Source organism: Nicotiana attenuata, unplaced genomic scaffold (genome assembly GCF_001879085.1).
Source record: "Nicotiana attenuata strain UT unplaced genomic scaffold, NIATTr2, whole genome shotgun sequence".
Taxonomy (NCBI): Eukaryota; Viridiplantae; Streptophyta; class Magnoliopsida; order Solanales; family Solanaceae; genus Nicotiana; species Nicotiana attenuata.
Genome location: NW_017676288.1, coordinates 4,210 through 22,665, shown reverse-complemented (window position 1 = coordinate 22,665; position 18,456 = coordinate 4,210). Strand labels below are relative to the sequence as shown.

General features: G+C 38.1%; 1 protein-coding gene and 1 long non-coding RNA gene across 2 annotated transcripts; both read right to left on the bottom strand.

The window, feature by feature from the left end:
* Positions 1-14,084: 14,084 nt before the first annotated feature.
* On the bottom strand, positions 14,085-14,663 carry LOC109220907 (carbonic anhydrase, chloroplastic-like). Its single transcript, XM_019385377.1, has 3 exons — positions 14,648-14,663; positions 14,439-14,524; positions 14,085-14,341 (listed from the first exon to the last, which is right to left on the bottom strand). The coding sequence occupies exons 1-3, from the start codon at positions 14,661-14,663 to the stop codon at positions 14,177-14,179; spliced, it is 267 nt and encodes an 88-aa protein (XP_019240922.1). The 3' UTR covers positions 14,085-14,176.
* Positions 14,664-14,759: 96 nt separating this feature from the next.
* LOC109220908 lies at positions 14,760-17,908 on the bottom strand. The gene is made up of 5 exons (XR_002067171.1): positions 17,843-17,908; positions 15,855-15,918; positions 15,274-15,414; positions 14,889-15,135; positions 14,760-14,787 (listed from the first exon to the last, which is right to left on the bottom strand). It is a non-coding gene; the product is annotated as an uncharacterized LOC109220908 (long non-coding RNA).
* Positions 17,909-18,456: the final 548 nt, after the last annotated feature.

Genomic DNA, 18,456 nt, shown 5'->3' with positions numbered 1-18,456 from the left:
GCATTTACTTCTGGCTTCTTCACCAGCCATGTTTGCTTGACAGTCCTAGTTGGCTTCTTTGCTTTTTTCTTCTGTCTTCTTGGCCTTTCCCTTTCCTTGTTATCCACCTCCTCATTACACTTTGTGTTGTGCCAACAGTCAATAGAATCATGACCAAATTTCAGACAATCATTGCAAAATACAGGTCTCCAATCATAGTCAATAGTCTGCACCATTGGGCGAAAAGGTGATTCAATTTCTATCTGGTTTGGAAGAGGACATGCAGCATCACCTCCACAAGGACCCTAGCATAGAATGTCTTCTCATTATGAGCAGTGAATTTATCAGTGTATAGGGACTTGCCCACCACACTGGCCATTTTACTTAGAGCCTCAATCGACCAATAACCTACTGGTAACCTAGGAAATCTCACCCAAACTGGCACTGTGCTTAGAATGTCTCTGTTGAATGAGAAATCAATTTCCCATAGCCTTAGCACCATTGGTTTGTTCATGTATGTGTATGGTCCTGACTGAAGAACTTGGTCCCAATTAGCTATGGTGTGAAATTTGAAAATACAATATTCATCAGAATGAATGAATCTGAGGTTTAGTAACAAAATTCAACACATTCATAACAAAGCTCTCCATAGCTTTTTTCATAAGGATTTTCCCCTATTATGTACCCAATTAGAGAGGTATTCCAATAATCTGCCTGAGATTGTAGATCCTCCTCGGTCAATTTAACGATTCTCTTACCATCTGTATCAATTGGAGGAACAAAAGATAAGGGTTTACCCATTTGTGAGTTGCGATTCCCTCGTACAATGTCAGCTGCTGTAGGAGTTGGCTTCTCTGATCCACTTGTTTCAGAGTACTGTAATTGCCAAGTTGCTTGTATCATTGCTCCTTCCGCCTTGACAGGTTGAAATTGCACATCTCCTTCAGAACTGCTTGTTTCATGAGCTTCCTCACTCGATTGGTATTTCTGTGGTAGAAAACTTTCAAATGTGAGTGGTGGTAATTCCTTTTGTACACCATTTCCTGGAGTAATTAGCTTCCCCGACTGTATAGTAGTGTCATGCACAGTTTTCCCGTGACGAGCCATTGTTTCTGGTCACAATCGCAATCCTTGCTATCATGCGCCGAGAGCAACAATTAACGTGCGCCCATTCTCTTCCGAAAAGTTTATATGTGAAAAACTGAAGAAAACATGACTTTTAAATTTAGTAATTTGAAGGTTTAAAGAATTCCTAGGTTAGACCGTAGGTTGACTTTATTGCTACTGGGTTCAGATTTTGATTTCAGAACTTGGTATAGGTTCATTTTACTATTTATAACTTCTCTGCAAAATTTTGCGCAAAAGGGAGTTGATTTTATAGGATTAGGACGCGCGGTTGTAAATTTGAAAGTTCTTGAGTTTCTTTGAAAATTTTATGCATTTTGATGTTCGATTTGTTGTTGTATGTGTTATTTTGGTGTTCTGATCGTGCAAGCGCATACTAGACGAGTTGTTCATTTTTTTAGGAGGACTGCGTCGATGATGAGTGTCTTGACCTTGTTGTTGAGCTACCGCTAGCATAGTTAGAAGAATTTTTACAATCACCTCCATATCCGGTCCAGAAGTTTTAGTTTCCATCCGAAAAAAGATCTCCTGCAAATGAAAATAAAATTGTAATCTCAAATCAATAGATCTTTCTGATATAAAACTAAGTAAAAGAGCACATCTAAGTAAGATGTTGAATATTTTAGAAGTTGAAGTTTGATATCATGGAACCATATTTGAAGTGAAATTATTCCCCGCCTTGTTTTATTATTCGGATTTATATTGTTTCATGGTGAGTAAGAGAGAAAAGCACGAAGGGTGTTGACGTGCCTCATTACATTCATTATAATATATGGTGATATTTGTAAAAGCACGAAGGGTGATGCCGTGCCATTATATTCATATTATTACATGGTGGGGATGAGAGTACAAGCACGAAGGATAATGCCGTGCCATTATATTCATGATATTGCATACTGAGGACAAGAGTAAAAGCACGAGGGGTGATGCCGTGCAATTTTCATATCATTGATTTATTTGATTCCCGATTTTGGTGATTTATTTGGTTATATTGTTGCTACATTTGAAAGATGTTATTTCGTGATTTCATACTTGCCATGTTTATGATATTTTTCCCCTTTCGCATGTCCCCTCTCTATTAGTATTTATCATTTTATTGTTATCTTGTTGCTTTATATACACTTGTACATTTTTATTTATGTAGGTGTCTTGTCACAGTCTCGTCACTACCACGTCGAGGTAGGCTAGACACTTACGGAGTATATTGGGTCGGTTGTACTCATACTGTACTTCTGCACTTTTGTGCAGCTACTGATATTGGTCCTAGCGGTGCTTGAGGTGTGTCGGCTCGGATCACTTTCATACGGAGACTCGAGGTAGATCTGCGACAGTTCGCAGACCTTGAAGTCCCCTTCTATTTCCTACTTTCACTGCTTATCTCTTTCAAACAGTTGTATTTATTTCAGACAATATTTGTAGACTTCTAGTTCCTCGTATACTTGTGACTCTAAATTTTTGGGAATAGATATTATCATGTGGTTTATACTAGCACTGTGTTTTGATTTGGCATTTATTTCTCGTTGAATATTATTATTTGTTTTTAACTGTTAAAATTGGTTAATTAATTATTTCACGTCACCTTGCCTAGCAAGTGGATGTTAGGCATCATCACGATCCTAAGGCTGGGATACCGGATTGTGACAAGTTGGTATTAGAGTACTAGATTTCTTAGGTCTCATGACGAGCGCAAAATACAATACGAAAATGATGCTCGCTAGCCAAAGATAGTATAGTTTAATCATCATCTCCACATGGATTGGATTTTAACAATGCTCAAGTAATTTCTAGCTTAACACTATTCAGGATGATTAACACTTTGGTTTGGATGATTAATAAGTAAAATTAACTATGAAACTAAAACAATTAATAGTTGATCACAGAAAGACAATAGTTGAGCACACCGAAATATCAATGGGAGAAATAAGGATGATGACAGGATAGGTGCAAGATAGCTATTTGGGATCTAACTATAGTTCAATTCACTCTAAAGTTCTAATAATTCTCGCGAATTTACTTGATGATTAGTTCAACGTGTAGTTAAGACTCCTCTATCGATTAAATCTTAACTCTATGACTTGAACTAATATAAGCACTGTGAACATATGTAAGCATGTGTTAATGGATTAGTCTTTCAGGAAAACGTCTCTCGAATATTCTCCTAACTTGATTTAACCATCAATTCAACAAGCTCTTTCGATTACTTAAAAGAATCACTGAATTAAACCAAATAAAATAATGCAAAGATAATTACCAAAATATTCCTCTTTCGATTAAATAAACTGGTAAATAAAGTTACAATCAATTCAAAGCTCCATAAACAAATTCAAGCAAAGAACTAGAGGTAAAATCCACAAACATCAATCAAAACACCATATCCGTCAAACCCTAAGGTAAACTACTCCATATTCATGGAGAAATTCACCCCAAATTCAATCCAAACTCGGGTGTTGATTAGAGGAAAGAATGATGAATCATTGTGGTTTGAGTCTCCACTGCTCTTCCAATCTCCCGTAGGTCAAAAGTCCCCTAAAAATTATGTTTACAGTTTATTTATACCGATTATGGATGGACCTGGATCGAAAAACCCTTTTCGAGTTTAGCTGAGATAAGAGCGCAAAAAAAAAAAACAAGCGCGCCGCCCCGGGCAATGCCCTGTACGTCACATTAGTAGGATTCTTTAGAAAGATTGGAAAAGTTATTGCTTGATGGAATTTTGTCTAACTCCTATTCACTCACATCATTAGGCACGTGATATTAAGCCTCATTATCAAGGCTTTGGTTTTGTTGCCTTATGCTACAACATTGCATTGCATAGTCACTAGGTGCCTTACATTGGCCTGCCCAATGTGACAACACTATTCCATCTCTATGTAATTTGCTTCTTCCACTTTTCTTGTATATACTCAGTTTTCAGCCTTCGAACACGATCCCAATTTAACCCTTGTACTTTTACTCAGACTTTAAAGTCCTTTTATGGTTATTTTAGCTCCAATAATAAATTTTAACTGTGAATCACAACCTACACAATAGAAAACACGAAATGTGTATAAATTGTCCATATTTTAGCTCAAATACAATTAAAGTGTTGCAAATAAAAGGTGTAAAGTAGCCAAAAACTCGTATTTCTAGCCTACCATCATCTCACGAGTCATGATCAAGCTTAGTAGAGTCAGGAGGATCGGTACAGAGACGTCTGTACGTATCTTCTAGAGGCTATGGAGTTTTAGGAAAATTTGACTTATTTCTTTACCCATCGTGCAATTTTATTCTATCATTGTTGTTTGAATCATCCCCTTCTTGTTCTATCGCAGATGGTGAGAGCACGTACAATATCTACAGCTGAACAGGAGTCGAAGCCCCCTATTGCAGCCACTACCAGGGGTAGAGGCCGAGGCGAAGGTCGAGGCACAGGTAGAGCTCAGCCCATAGCTCGAGTAGAAGCACCCACAATGTAGCCTCATATTGATCATAAGGAGGAGATCCTAGCTCAGACTGCACCAGTAGGACCCAACACAGGTCCTAGAGGGATTTATAGGTACTCCCGTGCTTTAGGACACTCTAGTCTGTTTAGTGGGCCTTATGGAGAGTGTGGCCTAGACCAGTGCATTTCCGGTGGCACCATCCGTCTCTCAGGCCGGGGGAGGATCACAGACTCCCACTACTCGCACTCCGGTGCAGATGGCTCCCATATATCAGACTTTAGCAGTCCAGCCTGTTAGGGTAGTTCAGCCGGTTGTTGTTGCTTAGAGCGGGGAGAGGGACATGATGTCTTTTGAGGGTTTGATGAGATTGGACAAGTTCGCAAAGCTCCTCCCTATTCACTTTAGTCGTGCACCTTCGGAGGACCCACATGATTACTTGAATCGTTGCCACGAGGTGTTGTGTAACATGGGTATTGTTGAGACCAATGGGGTCGACTTTGTAGTGTCCTAGATGACTGGTTCTGCCAAGAGATGGTGGCGCGATTATGTGCTGACCTGACCAGCTGGTTCAGCTTTACTTACCTAGGATCCATTTTCGCAGCTATTCTGGAGATGTTTATTCCTTTCACTTTGAGAGAAGAGTACTGCAGGCAGCTTGAGCGCTTTCGATAGAGTAGCATGACTGTTACCCAGTATGAGACCCGATTTGTAGACCTAGCTCGCCATGCAATTATCTTACTCCCTACTGAGAGGGAAAGAGTGAGGAGATTCATTTATGGACTTACTTTTAGTATTAGGCTATAAGGAGATCGGAGAAGATATTTCTTTTTCAGAGGTCCGCAGATATTGCTAAACGGATCGAGATGGTTTGTGGTCAGGAGAGGGGGCGGTATCTGATAAGATGCCTCATCATTTCGATGGTTTTAGTGGTGTCACATCTCTAGGCAGGGGTACTTTTGGTAGAGTCCATCCTCCAAGGCCGTTTCAGTCAGTGCTTCATGTATCCCATGGTGCTTCGCCCAGTCGTGGTCTTTATGTATCTCATCCTAAGAAGCTAGCCGATAGTGCACCATCAGCTCCTATTAGTGCACCTCCAATCCAGAGTTATTAGGGTGGTTATCTAGGTCGACAGGGCCAGTTCCAAGGTCAACAGTAGCCGAGGGCTTGTTATACTTATGGAGATCTGAGCCACCTTTCTAGATTTTTCCCCAGGTCCCAGGGCGATATGCCACAGCAGAGTTCTCGTGCCATGATCCTGGCACCAGTTGCTTCATCGCCTACTCAGCTAGCTAGAGGCGAGGGTCAGGCTTCCAGAGGTAGATGTCAGGCCATTAGAGGTAGAGGTCAGATCATTAGAGGTGGAGGCCATCCAGTTAGAGGATGTCTGAGAGGCGTAGGTCAAAGTGGTGGGGTCTAACCCCGTTTTAATGCGTTCCCAGCTAGACCTACGCCATCATCACAGGTATTGTTCCAGTTTGGCATAGAGATGCTCATTTGGTACTTTTTGATTTGCGTGCATAGTCCGTGTCTTTTTCTGGAAAGTTTTAATGTGAAAAATTGAAGAAAATATGAATATTAGCTTTAACATAATTTGAGTTGACTATGGTCAATATTTTGTATAAACGACCCTGCATCGATATTTTGACGATCCTGGTGGGTCCATATCGTGATTTTGGAGTCGGGCGTATGCCCGAAATTGAATTCAAAAGTCTCTAACTGGATTTGATGTGATTTATTAAAAATTAGTAATTTGAAGGTTTGGAGAATTCCTAGATTTGACCGTAGGTTGACTTTATAGCTACCAGGTTCGAATTTTGGTTCTGGAACTTGGTATAGGTTCTTTTTACTATTTAAACTTGTCTGTAAAATATAGTGCAAAACGGAGTTGATTTGATAGGATTCGGACGCTCGGTTGTGAATCTGAAAGTTCTTGAGTTTCTTTCAAAATTTCATGCATTTTGATATCCGATTCGTAGCTCTAGGTGTTATTTTGGTATTTTGATCGCGCAAGTGAGTTCATATGATATTATTACACTATGTGCATGTATGGTTTGGAGCCCGAGGGGCTCGGATGTGTTTTAGATAGGATACGGGTCATTTTTGGACTTAGTTGCAGGCTTCAGCTAGTTTTCTGCTATCTAGTGCAAGGTGCTTCGCGATCACAAAGCCTCTATCGCTATCGCAAAGGGGAATATGGGCTGGGGAGGAATTCCTTCATCATGAACACGAGGAGCTGGTCGGGAACACAAAGTAGTGGGGGTTTACCCTTCGCGAAAACGAACTCCTCTCGCGAACGTGACCTTCCTCTCACGAACGCGTAGTGTTAGGGAGGGACCTGGGAGAGCTGGTCAGTTAATCTTCACAAACGCGTTCGTTGGATCGCAAGTGCAAAGGCAGGGGAGAATAAGCTTTCACGAATGCGAGGAGTGGCTCACAAATGCGAAGGCCTTTGGCCGCTGCTGCTTCGCTATCACGTCAGGTCTTTCGCGAACGCGAAGAAGACCTGATCTCAGTGATTAAAACAGTCAAAAAATCGGGATTTATCCCATTTCTCACCATTTTCAATTTTGAGCTCGATATAAAGGCGATTTTGAAGAGCTTTTTCATCCCAACTTCATAGGTTAGTAGATTTTAACTTGTTTCCTTACATTTTTATAAACACCTATTGATTTTAACCTTTAATCTATGCTCTTTCATGGTAGAAATTAGAGATTTAGGAAGAAATTGGGGATTTTGAGAAATTGAGATTTAGACATCAAATTGAAGTCAGATTTCGAAACTAATCACATAACGGGCTCGGGGGTGAATGGGTAATTGTTTTTTGGTCCGAATCTCGGATTTTGACCAAGCAAGCCTGGGGTTGACTTTTTCTATTTTCATTAAAGATCGAATTGTTTTCACTCGTAGGTAGTTTCTAAAGCTTATTTTGAATTGTTTGAACTATATTTGGTTTGATTTGTTGGTTTGGAGGCTAATTCTACAGGAAAAGCCATGGTTGAGCATTGATTTGGTTGCGGAGTGAGGTAAGTGTCAGGGTTAACCTTGACTTGAGGGATTAGGACTTGTTAGTCTATTTGCTACGTGTTTTATGTGTGGGAAAACATGTATGTGAGCTGATGAGTACCTATGCGTTGTCATTGGGTTAAAGCATGCGGGTGAAAATTTTTCGTTTGTGTTATCCAAAAATCCTCCCCGGGCCCACGTCTCGGAATTGGGTAAAAATTACGGATTATGAACACCCATTCACTCACGAGTCTAACCCTACCAAATCACTCAAATCCGATACCAAAATCTCGACCAAAATCCCAAAATTTGGCCTAAGAACTTTTCTCAATATTTCCCAATTTTTAATTCCAAATCCGAAATTTAACGATGAATTTAAGCTTAGATTAATGGGATACAATCAAAAAGGAGTTAGGAATTATTACACACTAATCTTCTCTTCAAAATCCAAACAGAATCGCCTTCTCCCGAGCTCCAATTTGATTTTTTTTCAAGTTATGAACTCAAACCCTCGATTTTTCATATTTCTGCCCAGTGATTTCTGCTTCTGCGAGGGGTCCACCACACCTGCGGTCCCGCTTCTGCGGCTCCTACTCCGCACCTGCGGATTTTCATTAAACGGCCAGATTCCGCACCTGCGACCCTTTACTCGCAGATGCGGTTCCGCTTCTGTGGTCCTTGGGCCGCATCTGCTAGCTGCTTCACTTCTGCCTTAGAACGCATCTACGGTTCCCAGCCCGCTTCTGCGGTGCCACACTGCGGTCCAAACTCCGCCGGTGCGAAACCAATAGGTTCAGCAACTTCAGCAATTGCCTAAGTCCAATTCAACTTCCGTTAAGCATCCGAAACCCACCTGAGGCCCCCGAGACCTCAACCAAACATGCCAACCAATCCTAAAACATCATACAAACTTATTCCAATCCTCACATCACATCAAACAATGCTAAAACCACGATTCACCCTCCAATCCAAGCCTAATGAACTATAAATCTCAAGAATTATACAGCCGATGACAAAACCAATCAAACCAAGTCCGATTGACCCCAAATTTTGCACACAAGTCACATTTAACACTATGGAGCTATCCCAACTTTCGGAATCAAATTCCGACCCCTATATCAAAATTTCACAATCGATCCGGAAACTTCAAAAATTCAACTTGCAGCATTTCAAGCCTAAATAAGCTACGGACCTCCAAAACACAATCCGAACACGCCCTTAAGCCCGAAATAACCCAACGGAGCTAACGGAATAGATGGAATTCCATTCCGAGGGTGTCTTCACACTTTTCTAACTACGGTCCAAATTCTAAAGCTTAAGCTCTCATTTAGGGACGAAGTGTCCCAAAACACTCCGAAACTCAAAACGAATCTTCCCGGCAAATCACAATAGTAGAAATAAACATGGGGAAAGTAGTTAATAGGGGATCGAGGCATTAATTCTCAAAACGACCGGCCAGATCGTTACAAAAGCCTTCGCGTTCGCGAGCCACTCCTCGCGTTCGCACAGGCTTATTCCCCCTAACTTTGCGTTTGCGATCCAATGAAATGTTCGCGAAGAGTAACTGGCCAGCTCCCCCAGGTCCCTCCCTAACACTATACGTTCGCGAGAGGAAGGTCGCATTCGCGAAAGGTAAACCCCCCACTACTTTGCTTTCGTGACCAACTCCTCGCATTCTCTATGAAGGAATTCCTCCCTAGCCTAGATTCCCCTTCGCAATCGCGGAGCACATTGCACCAGACACTAGAAAACTAGCCGAAGGCTGCTACTCTAAGTCCATAAATGACCCGTAGCCTATCCAAAACTCATCCGAACCCCTCGGGCTCCAAACCAAACATGCACACAAGTGTAATAACATCATACGAACTCTTATATTTTTGATAATTTATTTTATCTCCAAAACCCAAAAAAATACCAAAATTCCCTAAGAAAGGAGTGAAAACTAGAGTGTGTAATTGGTCTAAAGATAATAAGTTAAAAAAATTAATACAAATCGTTTAGAAGAAAAGATGATGAAATATGATAACTTAAACATAGAAAAATTACAGGAGAAAATGAGCAATAAGTGAAATAAGTTTCAAGAATTTTTACCTGAAGGAAGAAGCTTCAATGACCTCAGGTTTGGAATCTTCAATTTGGGAACATGAAGTTAGGGTTTTTGATATAGGTGGGAAGAAGTTAGATTTCTTTGATTTAGGCAGAAAAGTCTTCTGATTTTGGGGAAAAGTTGATGCCTTATGACCCTAGCCTTAGTTAGTGGTCTTTTTTATTTTACATTTGTTTACGTCTGTTATTCTTTTTGCGCTTTATTTAGCTTGCTAGACAACATAATTTTACACAAATAGCCGGTCATATTCATTGTTTACTTTTNTATATATATATATATATATATATATATATATATATATATATATATATATATTAATTTTATTTCATATAAAATAAATTTAAAAATTATGTACATAAATATTGTCACGACCCAAAACCAACCATCGTGATGGAGCCTATCGTAGAACTAGGCAACCCACTACTCAACATNCAGCTATTTTTAGTTTAAGTGGTTGGGTGGACGACTATTTGGGTTAATTCTTCCTAGACATATATGGAGTGGACTAAAATTGCAAGTCCAAATATGATGCAAAACATAAAAAGTCTGATAAATTGAAATATATATATNTCTCTCTCTATATATATATATATATATATATATATATATATATATATATATATATATATATATATATATATATATATATATATATATATTATAATTTTATTTCATATAAAATAAATTTAAAACTTATATACATAAATATTGTCACGACCCAAAACCAACCATCGTGATGGAGCCTATCGTAGAACTAGGCAATCCACTACTCAACATCTCAACATAGTAAAAACTTTAAAAATAAAGACAGAAGCAATTTATATTTAAGAAAAGCCTTTTCAAAACAGAAATAATCTAAAATACGATACAATCTATCCAAAAACCGGGGTGTCACAAAGTTCCTGAGAATCTATGTCGGAATACAGTCTACTACAATGTCTAAGGAATAAAAACGGAAGTACAGATAGAGATAATGAAGGAGAGTCAAGGCCTGTGAACGCCATACAGCTACCTCGATAGTCTCCGAATCCTGCCTCCTCGATAAAGCACCTGGATCTGCACACGAGGTGCAGGGTGTAACATGAGTACAACCAACTCAGTAAGTAACAAGTCCATCCTTTGGGCTGAAAGGTAGTGATGGACTCAACCGGCACAGTTCAAAATAGAAATAACAGTTCAGAAACGTAGGCATGCTTCAAGTTAAATAGGTAGCTCAAACCAGTAAAATAGATCAAGTCTGAACAATGTGAAGAACATAACTTTTCTACTTCTACATGCCGATGCACATGCTGTATGTGATGCACCATACTGACAGCCTCACACTCTCAAATGCTCAATCACTCGATACTGTATATGGCCCATGCGGCCTAGGGAAGATCCATCCCGAAATATATTCACATCACTGACCATCAGTCATCCAGTACCGAGTAAGGCATATCCAGACCATGGAGAATATCCATATCCAGGTATATAATACTTCGGACAAGATCCATGTTCAGGGAAGATCCATCGCTCAATAATATCAACCGCGTTGGGGTGTGTACAGATTCCGGAGGGCCTCCTTCAGCCCAAGCGCTATCATAAATTAGTATAACCGCTGCGACGTGCAGCCCGATCTCATAGCTGTCACTCATAACCAGGCCCTCGGCTTCACTCAGTCATCAATCTCTCCAGCCTCACTCACGGGCTCACAATATCATGAAACTAGCTTGAAAACAATGATATGATGTATCTGTAAATAACAACTGAGACTGAGACATGATATGAAATGAATGAATATGACTAAGTATGCAATATCAATAAAATCAGTAAGATGATAGCAAGAAACGACCACTATGGGTCCCAATAGTAGCAGCATAAATCCTAAACATGATATCTAACATGATTGACAGCTCAATTACTTTATCACATAATGAAAGCACGGATATCAACAAGATAGATCCACTATACAGTGCCAAGGAATCGACCAGGTCATAATTTTCATGGTGCACGCCCGCACGCCTGACACTTGGCATGTGAGTAACCATAATACCAATCACATAACACATAATTCGGGGTTTCGAACCCTCAGAACCAAGTTTGAAAGTGTTACTTACCTCAATCCGGGCAAAACTCTACTCTATAATGCCTTTGCCTCTCAAATCGATCTCCAAACTTCTGAATCTAGCCACAAGCTGTACAACACAATTAATATAGGCTAAAGGGATCAATTCCACAAGAAAAATACTAAATTATAGCCAAAATACAAAATCGGCTCAAACCCGACCCCTGGGCTCACGTCTCGAAATCTGACAAAAGTCTCAAAACCCGAAAGCCCACTCACTCACGAGTCTCACCATACCAAATTTACTCAAATCCGATAACAAAATCCCATTCCAAACCTCAAAAATCTACTCAAGAACTCTTCCTCATTTTCCCCAATTTTTCACCCAGTTCACAAATTAGATGATGGAGTTAAAGGCATAATCATGGAATTTAACCAAAATTAGATAGGAATCACTTACCCCAAACACCCGCGCAAGAATCTCTCCAAAAATCTCCTTCTACCGAGCTCCCACTTTAATTTTTGTGTTATGAGATCAACCCCTTGTTTTGAAATATTTAATGTCTGCCCAGGTGTACCTTCGTCGCGAACGCGACCTTCCTCTCGCGTTCGCGTACACCAATCTACCTGCCTCTCAATTTAACACTTCGCGACATGACCACAGCTTCGCGAACGCGAATCTTTCCCAACTCCACTCTTCGCGAACGCGACCCCTGCCCCTAACGCGTAGACCAAGGTCTTGGGGTCCCCAACTGCTTCCATCTCTTCGGGAATGCAACACCTCTACCGCGTTCGCGATGCAAACACAGACCATACCTTCGCGTTCATGTCCTCTTCTTCGCGAACGCGAAGAACAAAATCTTCCCAGCTCATAGACACCCTCCGCGAACGCGAGACTCCTCTCGCGAACGTGTAAGAGGAAACCAGAAGAAACACACCAGCAGTTATCAGCTAACAACCTAAGTTCAAAAATGATCCGTTAACCACCTGAAACTCACCTGAGGCCCCCGGGACCTCAACCACACATACCATCATGTCCCGATACATCATACTAACTTAGTCGAACCCTCAAATCACCTCAAACAACATCAAAAACACAAATTACATACGGATTCAAGCCTAATGAACTTTGAAATTCTAAATTCAACACACGACGTCGAAAGCTATGAAATCACGTCAGATTCACCTCAAGTTTTGCACACAAGTCATAAATGACACCGCGAACCTACTCCAACTTTCAAAAATTCAATCCGACCACGATATCAGAAGGTTCACTCCCGGTCAAACTCTCCAAGATTCCAACTTTCGCCATTTCAAGCCTAATTCTGCTACGGATCTCCAAATCACAATCTGGATAAGCTCCTAAGTCCAAATTCACCTAACGGAGCTAACGGAACCATCAAAATTCAAATCCGAGGTCGTTTACACCTAAGTCGACATCCGGTCAGCTTTTCCAACTTAAGTTTTCAATTAAGAGACTAAGTGTCTCAATTCACTCTGAAATCTCTCCAGACCCGAACCAACCAACCTGGTAAGACGTATAACAGTTGTAGAACACAAAAGGAGCAAAAAATGGGGGACTGGGCTACAACTCTCGAAACGACCAGCTGGGTCATTATAAATATCGGGTTGGTTTGGTCTCGGATTAACTTTTTTAGTTAATATCAAACCAGACATATTATAGTTGGGTTTTTTGACATGCAAAACCAAATCAAACCAAACCATTACCCGTTTATTTTCTTTTTGACTGTATTTGTTTGTTTTGTGTGGTTTATCGGTTTCCTTTGTACACCCTAACCAACGATGATGAAATGAAAATATGTTATTATCTAATGTGCTTTATCGGCGTAGTTCTATTTTTAGATAATATTTTGAACAATTAGTATTCGGCCAAAATTCCATGAATGACAATATTGTCCTATTTCTAATAATTAATTGTACTTTCATCCAAAAACAAAATGAAAAATAAAGTTGTCTCATTTCGAATAGCTAAAATCATTTTTGGCCATTTAACCTTCTATTGGATTCCATGAATAAATTAAAAACTATTTAACATGATGAGTGTATATTAAAATATTTTGTCTATAAAAGCATGTTGATTTGCAAACCTTTTGTTGCTTGACGAGGGTTGAACAGTAGCTACGAATAGTAATTAGATAAATTATAATTACTAGGCTCTAAACTATAGTGGTTTATGAAAATTCCTCTATCTTTTACCCAACAAAGCCCAAGACAAAATAAAAATTATTGTGACCACACTTTTTGAGCTAGTATAACAAAGTTATCATTATACATTATTTTTCTTTGCAGAGCAGAGTTATTATCACAAATAAAAATCACAATTATTCTCTTCTACCATAAGATGGGAGAATCCTTGTCCACTCTCTCTTTTTATTTAAATTAAAAATTCAAACTAGCACTCATAAATGACGAATACAAGGAGAAAAGGCAAGAACAAGAGGTATCTTCTCCCGCCCGAAAATGGTGGTATTGAGTTCATATATAACAAGGATGAGAAAGGCCGAAGTTGAGTCCCCAGAGCTGAAATCTTCCATTAATGAAATCATAGTAACCTCCCTTCAACGCCAAATTCTTATTCACCAAAGCATCGCTCACAAATGGGTATGTCAGCAAATTGGCTAGTGATACATTCACAGCTTCCTGCAGTTTATTCATTCGCAATATTATCTAATAAATTACTAGTTGATATTTAGAAACAAAAGTAAAAAAGACAATTAGTGTGAGAACACTATTTTACCTTCTCACAGCACTTAACTTGCTCTTCAAAAGTTTTATCCCCATGTTCAGCTAGTACTTTGGCCTTGGCAGGTAATCCAATTTTCACTCAATCCTCAATAAAATTACTAAATACCACACACACACACACGCACACACACACATTGTTCAGTTAAATGTTGTTTTCTTTCTGTTAATTTGTATAAATTCAATTTACTTAACGATACATACGTTGATTCAGAACCATCTTCTGGGAGTTCCATGAGAGCCTTAATACCTCCACAAGCACTGTGGCCAATGACTAAAATACTTTCTACGTTAAGATGGAGAACAGCGTATTCTATTATAGCTCCTACTCCCGAGTATTTTGTCTGTTGCAATCCAATTCCAACACAAAAGTCGAGTAAATTAACCATATGAATATAGAATAGAAAGAAGGAGCTAATGCATAAAATTTAAACTGATAAATGACCTTGTCATAAGGAGGGACCATGTTGGCGATGTTTCGAGCCATAAAAGCCTCACCGGGCAGAAAATTCAGCACATGGGATGGACTCACTCGTGAATCAGAGCAAGCAAACACCAGAAATTGTTACATGGTTGGATACTTGATTTTTCAGCTATAGAAAATTAAATTACAAAGAAAAAAAATATAATATACATCTTATACCTTGGGTTCCTATCATTTCTTGAGTTTATCAAACAGTTCTGGGTTTTTGCTGATACATGAAAGAAATTAGTTTATTAGGAATTGTCATTTCAAGAAATTGTTTTGTTTAATTATCATTGTATGAAAATTAATGACACGCTTTTAACATGTTAGGGAAAAGAAAAAGAAGGGAACATAGGGGCTTTACTCATATATCTCTGTTTTGAAATAATAAAAGCCAGTCTTGATCCTTTGAACAGGGTCGAAGGAATTGCAGCATGTCGTTTGTAACTCAGCTGTGATTTCATCAATTCTTTCTGCTACAATCGATTCCAGTTCTTCCTTTTCACTTCAATTGCATGATTTCCAAATCCAACACCCATAATTAATACTCTTGGTTTAATAAATTGCTACTTAAGTAAGAAATGTAGATTCTTAAGAAAGTGCTATTAGGTACCACACTGCATCTATTACTCCTTTAGTAATTGTTACTATGAATACTAAATTTATATAAACATATATGTTACAATATAGTTCGACTACGTATAGATATATACTTTTCTAAGAATAATCATTGAAATATAAAATATATTTTCAATAACTTTTATGAAAAACTGTTTAAGCAGCTAGATATTTCGAAACATTTTTGTTGAAGAAGTTTTAAAACAACTTTGAACAAAATTAAAGGAACAACTTTGGTTCATTTTCTAAATATTTAAAAACGAAAGTATCTTACGATTCCTTTTTAAAGCATATTTCAGTTAATGTTACAGATACGATGGTCCAAACCTGAGGAGGTTCTGGAGTGAAACAATGGCCTTCTCGTAAGTTTCCTTTGCCGTGTCTTCTCTCTCTGCAATTCCCCATTTTTATCAGAATTTAGCAAACAGACTTTTATCTCTCTCTACTTCTACTGTATATGATGAATCAAAAGGTAGAGATAGACATTAAAACAGTTGGTGAGTGGCTTATCTGAAATATGTCCAGAAACAAAATTATATGTCGGTATAGATTTCAGAAATAGCGAAAGAGGAACTATGATATTCCCAGTATTTTAAAGGCGTGAGCGTAAGGTGAGGTGTTTTATATATGCCTCAAGGAGGCGTTAGCCCCATAAATATTTAATTTTTAATATTTCATAAAATAATATAATTATCATAAATATTTTTAAATAGGTAAAATTGCATAAAAATTAAAGAAAACTATAAATAGGTGAAAAATATATACAGATGTGCTTCATCCCCACAACAAACTAGTCAAAATAATCTATTATATGTTGCTTACAAGCACAAGTAACTTGAATTGAAAAGAATAAAGTTTTCTACGTGAAGGAACAAAAAGAATGAATAACATTTGAACTTTGAACTTGTTGCGATGGATCGAGGAGAATGAGATTTCTTTGTATTTGCAACAAAAAAAAATGATTGTTCGTTTCTTTTGGGAGATAGTAGTAGACTAGTGGAGAAAACAAGTAATTGGAAAAGACCACAAATTAGGGCTTCTAGCAATAACATAAAGAAAAGGTCTTGACTTTGAGTAATTACAAGTTAACTTTTGAGAATTTAGATATTATATTAAGAACTTATTCAGAAAATTTTGTTTTAATTTGAAAAAGTTTATTTGGCTTATGCCTCACTATAAAACTCGCCTTAACGCCCGAGCGTACGCCTGAATTGCTGGGCGTATGCCTCTTGAAACTTTTGTCTCGGACCATTTTTGAGCCCTGGGGCCGCTCTGAATACGCCCTTTAAAACACTGGATAATCCATAAGGTGTACATGTTTAGCACGAAGTCTTACATAATACAAATTGTGTGGTAGTCATCACATTTGCAGGGTTGGCTAGTGTACGAGGTTATTTTATGGATTCATTAATTTTTCATACAATAAGTCAAATTAAAAACCCATTCACATAACATTAAAAGGCTAAAAGAAGGCCCTATTACTTGTTTGGCAAGAACTTTAATTTAGGCCATTGACATGTCCATGTTGGTTGATTTTCAAGTTTATTTAGAGCTACTACATGCACATGAAAGAATTGAAGAGTACACTTCAGAAGAAAATAGCTTCCCTTTTCTCTCGTTTTGTTTCTCTAGGTTCTTCATGTGTATTCGAGACAACAGCTAACTTAATTTTGGAGATTAATGATAACAAGGTAAAAGATGAATTAATGATAAGAGAGTCACGTATGCTAGCAATGCATTGTTAAAAAGATTTACTTGGCTAGATAAAAAGACATTAAAATCATCTAATTAAGTTATATGAATATGTAAGTATTTAAATTTTTGCATAGAATTGATTATACTCGGAAGAATAGGTTGTAAATTCTAGTCGCCTATAATTTCAATCAGACTATATTTCTCAATGTAAATAATTTTTATACTATATCATATCGACCAACGAATATATATAGGTAAGCTTAAAATGTGGAACTTGTAATAATCTTAAAAATAAAATAAGTTAATATGCTATAACATATAAAAATGACTTGATGATGTAAAAATCCAAGGGTATACACAATAAAAAGGGCAGCATGGTGCACTTAGCTCTCACTATGCGCGGGGCCCGGGGAAGGGTCGGACAACAAGGGTCAATTGTATACGGCTTTACCCTGCATTTCTGCAAGAGGCTGTTTCCACGGCTTTAACCCGTGACCTCCTAGTCACATGGCAGCAACTTTACGGTATACACAATATAAACTCTAATATAAGCTATATATACCGATCAAGACAAAAAGAAAGAAAGTGAATTAAGAAAAGGTGAGAAGTTATATTTATACCAAAGTGGGGTGATGATGGGAGCAGCGGCGGAAAAGAAGCTGAAGAGTTATTGAGTCTCGCAAAAAGAGAAGGGAGAAGAAATGTGGGCGGGAAATTTGGGTTTCTTTAGGCTGCAATTTATACTACTCAATTAGCTAGTAACTAGTAAAACTAGTTGCCGTGTCCTCTATCATCTTTCTTTGTTTTTGTATACAAATCATTATCATCATTTTATCTTACGTTTTAGGTATGTTACATATAAGCCAAACAATGAAACTGTTGAAAACGATTGCTGGACAAATAAGAATTTCAATCCATTCGATTTAGTCTTCTAGATGACATAACTCGCCTTACTCATTTTATTTGTAAAACATGCGCTGGGTCGGACCGCCCTAATTATAGTAACCTTTTAGTGATCACCATATCTCAATTAGCTACTAATGTAATTGAATTTAAGATTTATTAATTTAAAGTGCAATTTTTTTTTTTTTGTGATATATTAGTGAATTTAAATATGTGTTAGCACGTTAGTTGCCAATTTACCAGATAACCAATGAATATTATAGTTTACAAGTACTGACCTCATTATATAAATAATTTTCAGTGCATAAAATTTAAATTCATTGTAAGTTTT